The following is an 18,317-nucleotide window of genomic DNA, read 5'->3' on the forward strand; positions in this document are numbered from 1 at the left end:
GTGCTTATCTTATGAGACTAGAAGACTCGTGAATAAGATTGCTGCAGTCCTTAGACTTATACAGACGAATTTATTTGTAAATAACCTTCTGTTGTCCAAAGGCGCTGCAAGACTGGTTGCCGCTGTTGTTGTCCTCGCTGTTGTGGTCTCCCTATATTTTGCGGTCAATGAGTTTACTCGATATGTGGACCACGTATGATGCACTTAAAAGTAGTCGCAGACGTAGTTGAGATTGAAGTTGTTTTAGGACATACCTGCTGGTTGATGTTCTGGTTGTTGTTGTTGCAGCAAACAGTGATAGAGTTGCAAGTATCATTGATGTTAGAGCACTCCCAGTAGCTTGAGCCCAGAGCATCGGTTTCAGCGCTGCAGCAGTATGGCGAAGCACCATTGCCGCAGTTGTTGGACTGGTAGTTGGTGTTGGTACCAACGTTCTGGGGGGGAGGGGGAGGAGGAGGAGGAGTGTGAACGCCGTGGCCGCCAGGAGCTGCGATGGCACCGGTGGCGGCGGTGAGAAGAAGAGCGATGGCAGTAGTGAATTGCATTTTGAAAGGTGGAAGTGGTTTTGATCTAAAAAGATTGAAAAGTGTTGTTGTAGTGATTGCTTTGTTGAGTGAGTGTCTGAGGATGGAAAAAAAGATTTTGAAGAGGGCAGAGAGGCCCTCTTTATACTTTTCTGTCGAGAGATTTTGTATGAGTTTCGCGAAAACAGTATTTAGCATCCCGATAATGCGATGTAGGGAAATACGAAGTGGCGACAAGCCGAAATCTTGCGAGAAAATAAAATTCACATCCAAGCTACTACTGAACTTACTTCCTACAGTATTAACTTTATTCTATATAGATTCAGGTACCAATATGCAGTCAGAAATTCGTGCTGCAGACGAGCCCATGGGTGTTATTGGTCCACGTCGATAGTTCAATGGCTGTGGCTATATCAAAGCAGGTACTGGCTTAGTGTTTTAAGTTTGGCTCTTGCAGAAAGAGAGATATCGTGATGCAATATGATATTAGCCGAGTCTTCGCACGTGTAGCGGTGAGATATTATTCCATGCAACAAATCTTTGTGTTTCTTGTTTTCATCTAGTCTTGTAGAATAGCTGTATCTTTTCGCAAGCTGAAGGTTTAGAAGCTGCATTAGGCCGAACTCTCCGAGTCGTTCAGTAATATGACATAATTGAGTATTCTTTCTTAGTATGCGAAAATTTAACAGGCATTTAATGTTGAGCAGCGGCTTGTAGTAAACGTCAATATTCGTTTAATGAGAAATCGTCATCATACTACAATTTCAACAATTTTGGAAAATTCAATGGCCATTGTTGGGGGGCATTAACTCTGTAATGTGCAGGAAGCGTGACAAAGTTAGTAAATATAACGTAACTAGTCATGTTTACGTATTCTATACAGTGACTGCTTCTTGGACTTTTGGTTGATCATTTGCTTCTTGTGTGCACGTTATCCTCCTACAGCAGGATAATTGCAAACAATAAAATCCCTCAAGTTATTCGCATTCTGTATAAATACATCGTTTTCCTCTCTATGATTCCTTAGGCTACTCAGTACAATCAACCGACCTCATTCTTTAGATATCTGCCTATCAACTTCCCAAGCCTTAATCATGTATGCTTCTATGATCCTTTACACCCTTGTTGCCCTCAACGGCATCATGGCATCTCCAGTCCAGGAGCCTGAGGTTGAAGCTCGAGCCATCGGACCTCGTACACCCAGCGTGGCAGACATTCCGTTCCCAAAGATGCCGGTCCGTAACAAGGACAGCAACGCAATGGGCAGTGAGTTTTTATAATATCACGAAAATATTAAATCTGACTTGGATTCCAGAAAGCGCAAGCGCAAGCGCGAGCGGAAGCGGAAGCGACTGTGGCTCTAACACTCAGGTGAATGCTTGTTCTGCAGGTAGCCCATACTGCTGCAGCAGCGATGGAAATGGCGGTAAGTGATGAGTGACATTTCCACCAACGATCAGATCTGATGTCTTGCAGGTCACACTTGCTCCAACACCACTGCGTGCGACCAGACTATTATCTGCTGCAACAACAACAACGGAGTAAGTTGATCTATTTTTCCTTGGCATTTTCTTTGCCTGACAAATATGTCTAGTTCCAAATCTGCATCGGCGAGCTCGATTTCAACATGCCTATTACTATCAACGTCTATGAGTGAAAAGCTCGTTTAGCATAGAATGTGTGAAAGGAGCTTTCAAAACGGGAGAGGCCAGTTGGAGCTAGTGTATTTGTAAAATAGGTCACCAGCCTAGACTCAGAATACATGACAATATACAAACAACTTGAAAATGGAGAGCAAATTAGAAGTAATCTGAGGCTGACTTAGACCTGTGATAAATGTAATGGAGTAGATTGGGGGACCCAAAATCTTAAATTTGTATGCATAAGGAAACAAAAAAAAAAACGATGAAGCGACATTGCAGACACTAAGATGGGTTATTGAAGGAGACCATATTCAAAAGGATAGACCGACGAGCCGACGGGAATCTTCTGCTTGGCAGGGGTTAGAACTCTATTCATTGAATAAACGAATAATAAGAGTAAGGTATGCGGAGATCAAAGCTTGTTTCGCCCCGGTCAGATATTAGTATGTTGGGGTTGGGATGGAGAAAGTTGCACATCGTTATTTCTTTTGCTGCAGTATTTATAAGTGGCGTTATTTAGGCTTTCGGCAGTACTACTACAAAACATTGGCTGTAGGCTATGCGACTGTAGTCATTGATTGGGTGGTACCTGAGTCTCGCACGGGAAAGCGGATCTCGGCACATAGCCGGCACTGGAAGACGGGGTAGCTTCATGATTAAGAAGAATGAGATTTGAGCATGTTTAGAGAACCGGTAGAGTGGTGGTTCTGGACATGAGTCTTGGAATTAGTAGCTAATACTACAAAGTACAAACCATATTACATACTATACACTATACAAAAAAGAATTGAATCGCTAGATAAAGGTTTTTCTAGTTACAGAAATAGCTGTTTGCTAGATTTAAACAATAATAATAATAAGTCATCGGTGCAAGATCGTTTACATTCGGAAAGGCCATTTTGTCACCCAGAATGGGGTAGCAACAAGTTCATTTCAACGGATTGTAATCGACTCTAGGGTATCATCCGGGTCTGTCTTCGAGCCGAGTCAGATTCAAGGACATGTTACGATAATGAACAGCTGACTGATGGCGAGTTCGCCTGGACCAGTCTGTCATGTATCAATCATATCCTCCCGGTCTAGCCCCTCACAAGCCTTACAGGCGTTGTACTAAGAGGCTGCCTAATTTAGCGACTGCAGGAGCCTGTTTTCTAACCCATCATCCGACCTCTCTGAGAGAGGAACTTTGGACTGGAAAGAAAAGTCAGCATACTGATGCAGATCCACAACGGTGGGCAGACCAGGCGTCTTCCCGTTGCGCCCTGTTGTAATGTTCCAAGGAACCGCTTGACCCACCTCTGCTCAGTATTCGCCTTTGACTGATTACGATTGGCCGCATCAAAAACTATTCCAGCGTTTTCGCTTTCCCTCAGGCCGCATCTTCGTCATTCGGGGGCAAATGGGGACAGTATGGATCTATTGAGATCATCGCTATTAATAAAGAGACTATTCGAATTGCCTCTGAAGAATTATCTGGAAAGAGCGACGGGTGTAATGGGGCTGGGATTTTGGCTGCCGTTTCCACCATAACAATATTCTTCTACGGGATGCTGCTCAGCAAAGTTCACCAAAAATTAACCCTCATCAAAGACCCAGCAGGCAATGCATTTTCCTACGACCCCAACTCTTGTTCCTGGTATTACCTAGATGTTTTTGAGACAAAGCTAGCTCAAAAGCCGGACCGCTCAATTTGGCCATAACGGAACTACTGCCTATACGGGAACAGCGGTGGTTACCCTCTTTATTTTGCTATATCGCGACGTTTACGTTGGTAATCAGTAAATAGGCTCGACAGGGACTTGGGTACAAAAGCAATACTTTCTTAGAAGCCTTGATATCACGGCGCAATATGAGTAACTGCTGACAGAGATTAATGTCAAAAAATCGTATCCATTTGACGGGAAGTTCATCGGCCTTCTTCAAGGCAGCAGGCTTTGCCCTAGGCAACACCCGAAGAGCTCTAGGCAACATCATATCGTGTGAATACTTCTAGTGACAGCTGTACTATTTCTCTAGCACCACATCTACGTCAACCCTTAGTTCTTTATCTCTTTATCGCCTGTCATAGACTGGACTATGTCTGCTTCAGTACTAAGCTGTCCCGTACCAGTCTGGGAAAATGGCGGGTTCTCAACCTGTGCCCGACAACAGTATCTGGAAAATGTCATTCCATTTGCGACAGTATTTATATCCCTTGCGCTGCTTATATTCCCTGCATTTCAACATTGGCGGCGTCTTTATCGCCAGTCAGATGGGTTTGAACCGGTAGCAAATTCGGATTCTCATCAACAAATCGACCTAAACGCTGTCAAAGGAGTTGCTGCCCATGGTCCGCGGCTTAGCTGGCTAGAAGGCTTGCTGCTTGTGGCAATTGTAGTTATAATTCTTTCCTCCATTGCGTACCTTGGATCATCATTGGAAAGCCTTCCACTCGGGCTTCTCATCTCTTCCATATACTGTTTCGGCTTGTGGGGCGTGCGACAATGGGCTCTCTCTTTTTCACCGGAGGCTCAGAACCTAGTCCGGTCTCATGCTGGTGCGCTTTATGCATCAGGTTGGCTATGCCTTGTCTTCATCGTACTCTCGACATTCACAAGTCCGATGGACAAGGCTTGGCCGCTCACCGCTGTACTTGTGGATGCTCTCTTTACACTTGTTCTTTTGCTCCATATCACAGCGCCGAACGTTATCGTGCGGTCCAGTTTGGGAAGATTGCACGAGCATACTCAACTAGGGGAAGAAAGTTCAGCAAGTCTGATATCCCGATGGACCTTTTCCTGGGTAAACTCTGTGATCTGGAAAGCGTTCAGAGATCAGTTGAACACCTCCGACCTGTATGCTCTCAACTGGAATGACACGGCTTTGGTCACAAGTCGGCGATTCCGAAATGGCGCCTCTGCTACGCTTAAACTTCTCTGGAGATTGTATTACTTTGCAAAATATGACCTGCTCAAACAGGGCGCGTGGGCGGTCCTTTTTAGCCTAGTGAGCTTTTGCCCGGCGTTTTTCCTTCGCTTCCTCCTTGATTACCTGGAATCACCAAGTATCACGTCTCGGAATAGCGCTTGGCTCTGTGTTGCAGGGCTTCTTATCGCCGGAATAACGACTGGTATTGCTGAATGCCAGTGTGAATGGCTGGGTCGCAAAATTAGCGTAAGGCTACGGGCTACTCTCATCGACGCTATTTTCACCAAAGTACTAAATAGAAGAGTCACGAAGCCTACAAAGGGATCAGAAGATCAAGGAAACTCCTCGCAGAATACTAGTGCCACGGATGGAAATATTCTCAATTTGATGGCCGTTGATGCCGCCAGTGTCAGCGAAATTGGTGCTCACATGCACCTCGCATGGGTATTTTCCTCTCCAGATTACGACTGCATGTTTGGTGTTGTACAGCATACTTGGGCTTAGTGGTATCTTAGGTGTGATCTTGATGATTGCTCTTCTGCCATTGAACGTCTTGGTATCGAAACGCCAGGTAGCAGCTCAAATGAAGGTGTTGGGCGCAGCGGATTCTCGCGTGCAGGCGAGTAACGAACTCATTACGAATATCCGAGTCATCAAGCTCTGTGCATGGGAAGAAGAGTTTCGCAAGAAAGTTGGTCGCTTGCGAAACTTGGAGCTCTTAGAACTGCGTATCCGTTTCTTCTGGTGGTCGGTATCCATGACCGTATTTTATTCTTTACCTTTTGTCACTACAATCTTGACTCTGTTCATCTACACTGTTGTTGAAGGCAAACCATTGGAAACAAAGACTGCCTTTCCGGCTCTAGCAATATTTGCAGTTCTACGCATCCCACTCGACAGAATGGCGGCCATGATATCGTTTATTCTTCAGGCACATGTATCTATCAGCCGCATTGAAAAGTTCTTGAATGAAAGGGGAAGTAGTCGACATAATCAGCGCATGGAAGGCGATGGAGTGATAATTGGATTCGAAAATGCCACCTTTGAATGGCCAACTCAAGGCGATGGTGAGCCCAGTGCTAGCGAAGACATCCAACACACCGAATCTTCACCCGCACAGGCATTTAGATTATCAAAGCTTGAGATAAAGTTTCAAAAAGATGGCCTAAATGTCGTCTGCGGGCCTAGCGGGTCTGGAAAGTCGTCACTGCTGTTGGCACTACTGGGGGAGATGGAGCTCCTCCGAGGCCGTGTACATTTACCTCTGGCACAGCAGCCGATCGACACTGATTCTCTGACTAGCAACGCAGCATATTGTCCGCAGGAACCTTGGATTATGAACCAAACAATCCGAGCCAATATCTTGTTTGGGTTGCCATTGCAAAACCACCGCTACAAGATGGTTCTTGATGCGGTGGATTTGAATCGAGATCTTGCGGAGTTTGAGAACGGTGATCTTGTCATCGCGGGGGAACGCGGTAGCCGCTTGTCTGGTGGCCAAAAACAAAGAGTCGCATTAGCAAGGGCATTGTATAGTCCTGCTCCATTCCTTCTCTTGGATGATTGTCTCAGTGCACTTGATTCGCGTACTGGAAGGCATATACTTTTACATGCAATTAAAGGTCCTTTGATGGAAGGAAGAACGTGCATTCTTGCGACACACCATGCTCAGCTTGTTCTTCCCCATTGTGACTTTGCGGTCTTCTTAAACAATGGCAATGTAAAGCAACAGGGAGGTGTTTCAGAACTTTTAAAGTTGGGTATTATCGAGGCAAATGGACTCGTTGCCAGACCGGACAACAGTTTAGAGTCATTGTACTTTGCACAGCGTTCACAAACAGCTGCTTATACAGGGATACAACCGGAAGTATCTGAAGAAGAAGAAGAAACATCGGATAGTCACTCGGGGGGTGTGGATGCATCTTCAGCAGCCAAAGTCGAACCGGTTTATCACGAAGAAATGGGGACCGGAGCTGTTTCTCTCTCTGTCATCAAAGCATATCTTACGTCTATGGGCAGTCGGAGATTCTGGACAATTGTATTCCTTGCATTCACTCTTCAGCAGTTTGCTTCTCTGGGGACGAATCTCTGGGTCAAAACATGGGCGCATCAGTTCGACCAGCTAGTGGAAGCTTCGGCAAATTCTCAAGGAGATACTAGGCACGTAAACTCCGTTTACTACCTTGCTGTTTATGGCTTCATCTGCTTGGCATATGTTCTTGTCTCGTTTGTCCGTGATCTCATGACTTTCTCTGGGGCACTCAAAGCCTCAGCCCGATTGTTCGATAGCTTGTTGGATTCTACTCTTCATGCTCGCTTGACGTTCTTCGACAAGGTTCCCTTTGGTCAAATCACAAATCGCTTTTCAAGGGACGTCGAAGCAGTCGACCAAGAAGTTGCTCCCCACTCAATGAGCACTTTTTACACTTTCTGTTCCCTTGCTACAGGTATTATACTGATATCTGTTACGGTACCTGTTTTTCTCCCAATAGCCATTATCATTTGCTTTGCTTATTACATCATCACTGTTATATACATCAACAGTGCACGAGATCTGAAGAGAATTGAGTCTGTTCAGAGATCTCCTTTGTATCAGCATTTTGGAGAGGCACTTGCCGGCTATATCAGTGTGCGTGCCTACGGGCAAATCGAGCGATATAAAAAAGAAAATCAGATGCTCATTGATGGATATAACCAGCCTTATGTTTTGCTCTGGGCAGCTAAAGGATGGCTGACGCTACGTATCGCCTGTCTGAGCGCTCTGATTTCTTGGCTGACGGGTACGTTCCTGCTCTGGCGCATGGATAGCGGAACTGTCGGCCCAGGAATCGCTGGTCTAGCACTCACATACGCTGCTACTTTTAGCGACAACGTTCTTTGGTTTGTCCAACTATACGCGATAGTTCAACAGAGCTTTAATTCAGTCGAGCGTATTGTCGAGTACACAGACATCAAGCAGGAGCCGAGCCAGCCACTTGAGACATCACCGTACAATCTATCGCCTCATTGGCCTGCTCATGGCAATGTGAGTTTCCAAGAATATACCACACGATATGCTTCGGAGCTTGACCCAGTGCTGGTGGACTTGAATTTCGATGTGAACGCTGGGCAACGGGTGGCGGTGGTTGGGCGCACAGGGGCAGGCAAGAGTACATTGGCACTGGCCCTTATTCGTGCAGTTGAAGCTGACGCAGGACGTATCACTATTGACGGTGTCAGTATTGCGTCGGTAAATCTGGATCGCTTACGACGAGCGGTGACTGTGGTACCGCAAGATCCCACTCTTTTCGACGGCAGCTTGCGCGATAACCTAGATCCACTGCGACAGTATACTGACGACGAACTCCGCGACGTTCTCAGGAGGTTGCAATTCTTTCAGTCTCTTCCATCAGGAGACCTAGATCATCCGGCTGCGGCCTTATCGATGGGTCAGCGTCAGTTAGTCTGTATCGCGCGGGCACTTCTCCGTCGATCTCGGGTTTTGGTCCTAGACGAAGCAACAGCGTCTATCGATCACGACACAGATGCTTTGATCCAGGCAGGACTGCGATCGACCATTGCGGCCGGGACTACCGTTTTGACTATTGCCCACCGCCTACAGACTATTGCAGATTATGACCGTGTGGTCGTCTTGGATTCCGGCCGAGTTGTAGAACAGGGGCCAGTCGCTGAACTTCTTCATAAGCAAGGAGACAGAGCTTTCTTTCGGCAATTGTGTGAGCAATCGGGAGACTTGGCTCACATTGAGCGAGTGGTAAAGAGCCTGAAAACGCATCGAGCATTTTCAGATTAGGTGATAGTATGAATTGGGAATATCTACTATGATCGTTACATCTTCTAAACGCACCTGCAAAGAAATCCCATTCTATCATCATTCCGATGTGGCAACGTAATATAACTTCAACAATCTTGAATCTGGTATATCAAATGAACTGTTCATTTATGAAATAGTAACCGTAGTTGCTTCATACGAACTGGAGTGTGCAGTTTAGTATCTCATTGATCTTGTTTGAAAGGCCGCCACGGCGCGCTCTACCAAAATAGAAGCGATTACACAAAGTACACATGCAGGTAGGTCACAGCACCGGATTCGGCCTATTGTATAAAGCTGGCTGCTCTTGTAACTAACAGCACTTGACTAGACCGATATTTCGGGCCTCAATAATAAGCGCTGTAGCTCAGTAGGTAAGTAAGTATACCTAGCTAATGTTATAGTGAGCTAGGGTTGAAAATCAGCCTCTAAGCGCTGTATTATAGTGACCAAACGTTGAATATACAGTTTGGCATTGACATGAAATCGCTTCACTGTTTGATACTACACCCCTGGCTAAAGACTATATCACTTTACACAAGACTTGCTTTTTTAGCTTTAGTTTGAGTCCAACTTTCTATTTCATACCTGGTCGGAACCATTTTATCCAGCAATTGCTGAATGATGGCAATCTTTCTCCGTTCTCTGGGTTGTGCGCTTCACAACGGTTTAGGCCAAGGCTTCTACAGAATACTTGGTTCAAGAATGTAATCGGTGACAATGCTTCAGTACTCTAAAGCCATAATGAGAATTATCGCCAGTGAAATCGCTATGAATCACAACTACTGGCTTCCCACTTGATTAGCTATAAGAAGCGACTCCATGAATAGGCACCTTCTGGCCTTGACAGATCAACTTCTGCTACCTAATCTAATACATTCAATTTACTGGTCGAGAAACTTCAAGCTACTTCTGCCCAGCTCGTAGCAGCAACTATCGTATTAAAACTGAAGCTCTGGTGAGTGGGGAGAAAGCTGTATCAGAAATTTTGGATCTCACAAGTAATCTTGACAGCTTCGCAAAAGTCAATCGGGAACACGAGGACGATAACTACAGGTAAATGCGATGCATCGGCCGCTCTAACGATGTATATATCTCCTTCAAATTAGCACTGTTCCCTCTATAGCAGTGGGACTCTCATTTTCATGATCATGCCCGATTGAAAGTGATTTGGCAAATTCGTGAATCTTATGCAACAACTTTCCGATACAATGACAGCCATATGGTGATATTGTATATTGACGATAACCATTCGTATCAGTAGTTTCAATAATTACTCATTCGACTCCTCCTCTCGTTGTTCAATCACTGTAACTATTACTTTATGTAAATTATCAAGAACCTTATGGTGATTTCCCGTCGTACGTGCGAGAAGAATCCCTGATTTCGAGATAATAAAAGCCCCTTGTATCATGTTTCCCCTGGGCGAAGTAAGTGACATTGCTTTGGACAAAGATCCGCTTGGATTGCTGAGGAGAGGCAGTCGAGTGTCTTTCTCTTTCACAAACGCAGCAGTTGATGATGCCGAATCTGGTGAGACGCCTATCGTGTCCAGTTCTGCCGGCTCCCAGTCTAGTTGGGCGTGTTCAAACTCCCCGTATACTTCGTATGCTAGCGAAATGGTTAATACAAAATACAAGACAGATACTTGAGTGCCTGTCCCATACCATCGTCATCCCAAGGCTTTGGGTATACATAAACAATCACCCCGTTGCGACTCTTATCCACCAGCTGTTTCAACGATGTTTTGGTTCCATCACAGAAATATAGTTCTCCTCCGAAATTATCAGTTGATGGGATCTTGGATCCAATGCTCAGGTGAAACGTCGTACTTTCATCACTTTTCCCTTTGTTTACTTTCACGGGGCCGGTCTTTTTAGTGACTTTCGCTTTGCGTTCGCGTGATGGCTTTGAGACCTCCGCCGGGGCTGACTTGGCCTTTCTTACGGTAGAGGCGCTCCTGTTCGCAGTAGCTCTCGTTACAGGCATGTCTCGGGCATCAAAAGCAATAAAGAATGAGGCAAACTCCCAGCTTTGAGAGAACGTGAATGCAATGGACTGGAGTGTGCAACATCGCAGCCAAGCCAAGCCCCACTTGTGGCTGATCCTTCGAGGCACGATGCTGACTGACTAGCATCTATTCTTAGCTCAAGAAATGCCAAGTAAACATGATCAGCCCCGGAGCTCTTAATACTCTCCATATCGCATAGGGTATCTATTGTCGCCGTCGCGATTAGCAGCGATTGATATACCATATAATCTGAGACTGGATCAAGCGCCTGATGAACAGCCTTTTCCCAATTAATAACGATCAATAGACGGAGGTCGGCTTAGAACGACAGCCCGGTCTTGACAGCGATTGCGGGCAAATCGTGGTATTCTTAGAACAACACTCTAACTATAGCCTCCCAACTTATAGAATAAACTAAGACCTTTGAATATAATACTAATTACATCTTGAAATCTTTCCAGGACATTGTCAAGAGGACAAATCCGAGGCGGGCCCACCTGGGGAGCGGGCAACAGCTACGAAGTGGGCTAGTCGAGATGCCAGAGCTGGGCAGAAAAGTGACTGAAACTAGCACTCTAGACTATTTCCTCTCTAGGAAGTTTAAGCACTCCGCTTATCTATCACTTACAATGGTTCAAGCGTAGTAACGTGGCAGCGAATGATAGGGAATGATAAAACAAGAGGGAAACATTATTAGGTAGTTGATACTAATATAAGTGCAATGACCTGACTTTTACAGTCGTATCTAGTTATATATTGAAATGACCTTGTATGTCATCAGAAGCTATGCACACACACACATACACATATGTATATGCATATAGAAGGAAGAAAGAAAGAGAAGAGAAAGATTAATGAATCCTCTAAATGGAAACTCCCTTGGGAATGCCCTTGTTTGTCTTAGTCTTCGTGCCTCCGGTAACTGCATTATTTGTCCAGGTCCAGTTGGAACAAGCAGCACATAGAATGTAGGCATTTGTACCACTCTTCTGAACTGTGCCGACGACCTTATTAACAGTAAGACCAGTGATTGGAACGCCAGCAGTAGGCGTGCCAGTTGGCCCACCATTTTTGTAATCCTGCTCAATTACAATACCATAGGTTCCAATGTTGGACAAGGAGATGTTGTCGTACACGATATCAGAAACAGAACCAGTCGCTCCAGAAACTGTCTTGATACGAACGCCGTTTTGCGAGTTGGATATCTTTGAGTTCAAAATGCGAACAGTTTTAACCGTGTTTTCGCTTCGGCCACCAACCGACCCGATGGATAGGCCATGCCCACCGGAGCAGTTACCGCCAGTAAAAGTTATGTTGGTACCGGAGTTAATAGCCAAGCAGTCGTCCTGATTCTTCACTATAGCTCCGGAAATATACACGCCGGTCGAAGAGCCAACGTCGAAAGCATCCGTGTTGTGGCCGCCCTCGGTGTCTCCGAGAGAGTTGTCGATGTTGATATTGTACAAGCCAAGATCAGTCACGGAGTTTATGCTGAAAGCTTGAACTGGTGTGTTCAAGACATTAAGTGACTTGATGTTGGAGTTCTTGAGTTTATGAGCACTGAAAAACTTCGGCTTTGTCTTTCCGCCGTTGGAACCTTTACCATCCCACCATCGTTGGCCAGCACAGTCAATAGTGTGTCCAGACGCACCTTGAACCTGAATCCCATTGCCAGAGATTGAAATGAGAGGGCCATCCCATTCCTGGTAACCAAAGGTGGTCTTTCCGGCAAAGATAACCTATATTTCGAATTGGACATTTAGCATCCAACACAACAAGAGTAATATGGCATTCAAACCTTGGTATTGTCTTTGAGGCCAGTTAGATCCAGAGTCTGTCCAGCCGGAACAGCAACGCCATTCAAAGTGATGGTACTGCATGACGTCTTTTGTTTGATTGCTGTTGCAGCGTCGGTGAAGGTGCAGCTAGCTCGGGGGTCAATAGACGTAGGCTTTGCAGCTGCCGTAGCTACCAACATGGCGAGGAAGAATCCAAAGGAAGGCATGATGGCGAATATTCCAATTTATGAATGAGTGTTGAGTGTCACAATGGTAAAAAACGTCACAATTGTAATTGGGTGTCACAGTTAAAAAGAATGTCAGAGTTTCGATGGAAGATTAGCTCAGTAGAGAAGAAGCTCTATGGAATATTCAAGTCTAAGACAGGCGGCGGCCGACACTCTTTATACGAACTAATTCACGTGTAAGAGCATCCTTGCATCGAGTACACATTATCGTGCGAATAGAATAGAACACTTCTAAAATTGGGGGGAAATCGAAAACTTCGAGAAAACCCACCACATAGCTGGTGTCTCGGCCTTTACTGCCGAATGTTCACAAGGTGTAAGATAGTAGTCCATATCCCGAGATAAAAGGACGGCACCGCCACAACTCCGATACTTAATCTGAGAATCGTATTCGAAATCACATGTTGAACCACCCGTTCGACTCCACCACTCCTGAGTAAAGCAGTTGGTAGACTAGCTGCTGAAGTGTCAGGTGAGGCTGTAGTACCGTACTTCCTGGAAACATTAGCCAGTGGGTTTGCCGCTATCTGATCGAAACTGCCCCATTATTAACCAGTGGTAGTGCCCAGCTAGCTTGTTACAGTTAGCAAATAGAGAGGCCCACTAGTTAATGTTTCAAATGCAATACGAAAAATACCGATTGCTCTATCTTGGACCGAGAGAGTTCCCACCCAGGTCAAGTTCTATTGACGTCTCCCGAACCGGCCCCTGAACTGTTGTATGATGTAGGTCATTACCCCCTTTCCCCACGGCTTGTCTCACAGGATGGTAGCAAGGAAAGGGAAGCCCATGTAACTGCAAAACGCTACTAAAAGTTTATTGGAGCGGCAATGAAGTTCGGTTGCTGGGTATTTTTCACGGAATATCCGACTGTAGCGCTAGTTTCAGTAGGAGACACGAATTATAATTTGACGCAACAGACAACAGTTCGTTTACAAAAGTGAAGAATCTCTGGATGATTTGCTTAAAACTTGGTTTATAAAGTACATGAATAGTTTTAATAGAGCATTAACTCTAGAAGGCAGAAGGTAAATTGGGTGTAAAAGTCAGCTAATCATTAATTCATGTTGGAACATTGTGTTTATGATGTAAAATGTTATCTCCAACAAGGGCTATTTTGGATCGAAGAAAATCCAAGGCTTATCAAGTTGTTGTTGTGCCGAGATTGTTTTTCTATAGTAGATCCTGTAGTAGAGACAGAATAGTTCGCGACTTGTACCTGTATTAATAACATTCCAAACTGGAAATGGTACTGTAACATTCTGGTCTATGCTACTAGTCTTATACCAAGGTATAAAATAGTATCCAAGTACAAAATCCAAGTCGATTTATATTAGCAGAGAGATCAGCTTAACTTTAGGAGCATTTTTAGTCACGTAGCCGATGATTCTAGTTCAGAAATAGCTAGATCAAACTGTTGTATAAAGGCTATAGTTGAGCTTCCATCTAATGAGTATAATAAAAGGTCTTATATAGTAAGTGTTTTTCAGGTTTCCTGTAACAGAAAGAATCCTTAAAGCTTTTCGATACACTGTGATAATGTATTTTGGGTTGATGTTCAACCCACTCGCGTGTCTCTGCAGCCCGAAACTTCTACCTAAATCTCAGCACAGCATCGTTTCGGTAGTCTGCCTGAGCATCTCCGTATGCATGTGCATCAAGAAAACCACCAGATGAGTCCAGTTATAGTAGGCACTATAGTAAGAACAAGAGTCGCCACCATATACCGCGTTCCTTCTTCTGTTTGTGTGTGTGCTTCGTACGGCGGAGGCGAGGAGGGCTCTTCTGTGGGAAGAGTTGAATATGTGTGTTTCTGCGTAGCCATTGTAACTACTGAGTTCGCTGCTGTGTACAGTATTGATAGAGCTGCATCAAGAAGCTCAAAGTGATTCAGAGGCTATGGTGGAGCGGCTCTGTAATTAAATGTGTCCAGGCGCATTTGACCGGGGGCGTATAGCGTGTTTATAGGCACGAGGCGATAGTTTGCTTAAGAAAGGGCGGCTGGATTGCAACTCGAATCAAGCAAGTGCGAGTTCCCTGAAGACATGGATGGTACACTATCGGCAAGAACGGAATCTTTACCGCCGCTGCTAGACTCTTAGCAATAACTGATTGGCCTGATTTGCGCACTGCAACGGATGGCTGCGCCTTTATTGGATTAGCGCAATATTATACAGTCTTCCATGCCCATATGCACTTTTTGTAGCCCTCTAACTGTCCTACAGTGAGAACGAAGCACTTGACAAATTTGAAAGGCTACCCCCTGCAGCCCATGCCGCCTTTAGGAAAATCACAAGGAAAAGCCATTCAGAGGTGTTCAAGAAAGAACAACCGACAGACCTGCTCACTGGATATATTCATCCCAAAGATATGTTAAATTTCAGGTAATCTTTGCTTGAAAAGACATGTATTGCGCTTATACAACTCGCGTTACCACTGATGTGATATACAACTACATCTAAGAATAGATTTTCTTCGTTTGGTATGGAACTCATCCCACGAAGCCAGATTTGAACTGAGTAAGGTGTAGTAAAATTTCTCCCGGCTGTAGGCAAGTAACCGCATTCCAAGTATCTCTCGAGGCAGCACAGTTGGCTTATTGAGGAAGAATTTCCATTAAAGTACCTAGGTAGAGTTTAGGGTACAGTGGGTTTGACAAGGTTCCCTGGCATTAAGCTCTGTAGGATTATCTGTCAGGACCAACAAATCTCTCACTCGGCCGCTATTAAGAGCTATTTTGTAAAGTGAAGTGATGTAAAGGCTAACGGGATCCATCAGGATTGTGGAGGCGCCAACGCAAAGGGGCCTATAGCCAGTAATCCTGTTCATTTAGAATTATAATATTAACTTACTAGGGGGGTTACCGTATAGTCCACAATCGTTTTGCCATAAGTCGCGATGATTGGTTATCCCTCTCTCTTGCATAGAAACAATTCATGTTGGCGCTAGTAACGAACAGTTGCATGAGGGTAGCATTATATGATGTATCAAGCAAAGATTATGACAGCTACTTTTTGTGTCTAGTCAATCCCGTTCCGAAGAAGTCTCTGAAACAGCTTCTCCTTTACATCCTATTATTATTGCCTTTTTCCTTTTTCCTTCTTTCATCGCAAGCTGCTGTACAATGTTCCACCGAATTACTTGGACCCGCTTGCTGACGGCGAGCTGGGTAAAGCTTTATCCAGCCCTTGCTACTAATAGATCGGGGCGTACCCCAGCTGATTATTTTATTTGAGCGTGCCCTATACTCGTACGGAACATAACGAGCTGGTATATACTACAGAAGAGGGATATAGCTTCTTTGAAGGCATAACGCAGGCAAAAAGAATACTTGTAGTCATGGCCTTTATGTACGACGTCTTGCGCTCTAAAGGATGAAAATGGTAGCAGCTAGGTAGAATGAATAGGAACTAAAAATTGGCCAAAAAAGTTCAGGATATCCGTTGTGCCATCTAAAGTGCAAATCTTTGCGACATCTACTCATAGTTAGCGCATTTCAGGCTTATTGGCTTGTACACAGTTTCATCACTTGCATTGGTCTGGGCGAACGACGATCAAGCATCCCTCAGGATGAATGCCGTATGCCTGGTATGCTTTCCCGTGCCCTGAATTGTAACTCTCGTCGTCTACAAAGACTTTGTGAAGATCTGTTCACGTTAGCCTGGGAAGTCTTGGAGCCAGCCCAAATACCAACGTTTGATCTTCCATTTTCCCGTTACCGGGGTGAACACGTCTGGAATCATGTTCTGCTCAACCTGTGTACGCTTTGACGCCAGCACAAGCACTCCTTGGATGACAGAATTGGGTTCCTGACCACTCGGTGTAAAGGTATTGATGATTTCCTGCAATTCTACTGCAGCCTACTCTCGTATAAATTTTATTAGCGGAGAACCTCTTTATTGTACTCGGAGGTCTGACGGACTTTGAAGAGCTTGGCGGCTACTGTCTGCTGCAATATGTCTCCTGAAAACACAATGACATGCCACCGAGAATCGGCGGGCAGCGCTGCCACCAACTGCATCGGGCGAGCATCGCAGAACCGGACAACCTGGGCGCTGGGGAAGCGCATGCCGACGATGACGCCCCGGGCTAGGCTCTCGTCCGTCGGGCCGGGAGATACAAAGACCGATTCTTCGTATCTCACGCCTTGGCCAGCTGTGTATCGGCCTGCCTTGACAAATTGGTCCTTGAAGTCCTGTGAAGAAATTCCATTCTGTTGTCGGTAAGAGGAGGAGAAGAGTTTGGTAAAGAATCGGTCAAAATCGATCAGCTGCGCGGCCGTTTTCTGGCGTTCTAAGACATATGTGTCGAGAATACTGGCAGAGGACTGGCCCCGCAGAACTGATGCCAGCTTCCAGCCAATATTGTAGCCGTCCTGCAGGCTCACATTCATACCTTGTCCGGCCTTTGGCGAATGCGTGTGGCAAGCGTCGCCTGTTAAAAAGATGCGCCTGGCCTGGGCGAAGCTGTCAGCGAGACGCTGGCCAATCGAGTATGCCGACCACCAGACCGTCTCCTTGAATTCTACGGCGTAAGGGTGGAAAATTCGACGCGCCCGTCCTTGTAAGTCAGCTAGCGTGATGTCCTTGACAACCGCATCACCAAGCTCGATGTAGAAGCGGACCATGGAGTCACCTTCGCGGGGAATGATCATGAGATTGCCGGTGCGTGAGTGGATGATTGCCTTTTTCCGGATGTCGGGGAAGTTTGTTCTGGCGTGAAGGTCCATGACACCCCAGATGGCATTTGACGAGTCTCCGACCAAGGCAATACCCAGGGATTTCCGAACTGCGCTATGTGCTCCATCGCAGGCCTGATCTATTGTTAGCAGAGGATTAAAATGGTAAATTTTGTGATTGTTCAGTCAACTGACCAGCACATATTTAGATTGGAAGACCTTCTGTTGCCCGTTAGAAACCGCTCTAGTGGTAACACAATTGCCTTCATCAACAACGTCGTCGAGCTCCACGCTTTGAACGTCGCATCCGTACTCAATCGCTGCGCTTCCAGACACCCGGCGTATCTCTTCAATCAACATGCCATTTATTCTCGCCTGATTTAAGATGACATGAGGCTGGTGGCTCAAGCCTGGCTCCGTGTCCGCTGCGTAGTGAGTACGTTTAATGCCCTCGCCCTCTGCTGCCCAGAAGGCAACCTCGAGCACATGGTATGCCTCCTTAAGGAGGTCCTCGGCTATGCCGAAGCTTTCGAATATCTCCACGGTCCGACACTGTACACCATCTGCTTGGCCATTCTCGAGCGGGCCAGCTCGGCGCTCGAGGATCTTGTAGCTGATGCCGCATCTTGCAAGCCAGACCGCTGCGCAAAGCCCCGCAGACCCGCAACCACAGATGAGTACATCAACCTGTTCAGCCATGATGCCGTATCGTGATAG

At 45.7% G+C, this 18,317-nt stretch overlaps 7 protein-coding genes across 7 annotated transcripts; 3 read left to right on the forward strand and 4 right to left on the reverse strand.

Moving 5' to 3' along the window:
• Positions 1 to 70: 70 nt before the first annotated feature.
• Positions 71 to 545, reverse strand: TGAM01_v206616 (hypothetical protein; the record flags this gene model as incomplete). Its single annotated transcript, XM_018801627.2, has 2 exons — positions 71 to 151; positions 255 to 545. 2 exons carry the CDS (start codon positions 543 to 545, stop codon positions 71 to 73), a joined length of 372 nt encoding a protein of 123 aa, XP_018664942.2.
• A 1,073-nt stretch (positions 546 to 1,618) lies between these two features.
• TGAM01_v206617 (hypothetical protein) lies at positions 1,619 to 2,181 on the forward strand (the record flags this gene model as incomplete). The annotated part of the gene is made up of 4 exons (XM_018801626.1): positions 1,619 to 1,790; positions 1,840 to 1,950; positions 2,001 to 2,065; positions 2,119 to 2,181. 4 exons carry the CDS (start codon positions 1,619 to 1,621, stop codon positions 2,179 to 2,181), a joined length of 411 nt encoding a protein of 136 aa, XP_018664941.1.
• Positions 2,182 to 4,650: 2,469 nt separating this feature from the next.
• On the forward strand, positions 4,651 to 5,578 carry TGAM01_v206618 (ATP-dependent bile acid permease; the record flags this gene model as incomplete). Its single annotated transcript, XM_018801625.1, has 2 exons — positions 4,651 to 4,703; positions 4,765 to 5,578. The coding sequence occupies 2 exons, from the start codon at positions 4,651 to 4,653 to the stop codon at positions 5,576 to 5,578; spliced, it is 867 nt and encodes a 288-aa protein (XP_018664940.1).
• A 79-nt stretch (positions 5,579 to 5,657) lies between these two features.
• TGAM01_v206619 (ATP-dependent bile acid permease) lies at positions 5,658 to 8,867 on the forward strand (the record flags this gene model as incomplete). The annotated part of the gene is made up of 1 exon (XM_018801624.1): positions 5,658 to 8,867. The coding sequence occupies one exon, from the start codon at positions 5,658 to 5,660 to the stop codon at positions 8,865 to 8,867; it is 3,210 nt and encodes a 1,069-aa protein (XP_018664939.1).
• Positions 8,868 to 10,158: 1,291 nt separating this feature from the next.
• On the reverse strand, positions 10,159 to 11,009 carry TGAM01_v206620 (thioredoxin peroxidase; the record flags this gene model as incomplete). Its single annotated transcript, XM_024549909.1, has 3 exons — positions 10,159 to 10,199; positions 10,251 to 10,496; positions 10,553 to 11,009. Coding segments are annotated over 3 exons (744 nt in total), but the record flags the coding sequence as incomplete, so codon positions are not given.
• Positions 11,010 to 11,759: 750 nt separating this feature from the next.
• Positions 11,760 to 12,901, reverse strand: TGAM01_v206621 (endopolygalacturonase 1 precursor; the record flags this gene model as incomplete). Its single annotated transcript, XM_018801623.1, has 2 exons — positions 11,760 to 12,635; positions 12,695 to 12,901. The coding sequence occupies 2 exons, from the start codon at positions 12,899 to 12,901 to the stop codon at positions 11,760 to 11,762; spliced, it is 1,083 nt and encodes a 360-aa protein (XP_018664938.1).
• A 3,901-nt stretch (positions 12,902 to 16,802) lies between these two features.
• Positions 16,803 to 18,299, reverse strand: TGAM01_v206622 (hypothetical protein; the record flags this gene model as incomplete). Its single annotated transcript, XM_024549910.1, has 2 exons — positions 16,803 to 17,735; positions 17,991 to 18,299. 2 exons carry the CDS (start codon positions 18,297 to 18,299, stop codon positions 16,803 to 16,805), a joined length of 1,242 nt encoding a protein of 413 aa, XP_024405384.1.
• Between the last annotated feature and the right edge of the window lie 18 nt (positions 18,300 to 18,317).

Source organism: Trichoderma gamsii, assembly GCF_001481775.2.
Source record: "Trichoderma gamsii strain T6085 chromosome Unknown Scaffold_22.2, whole genome shotgun sequence".
In the NCBI taxonomy this organism is placed as follows: domain Eukaryota; kingdom Fungi; phylum Ascomycota; class Sordariomycetes; order Hypocreales; family Hypocreaceae; genus Trichoderma; species Trichoderma gamsii.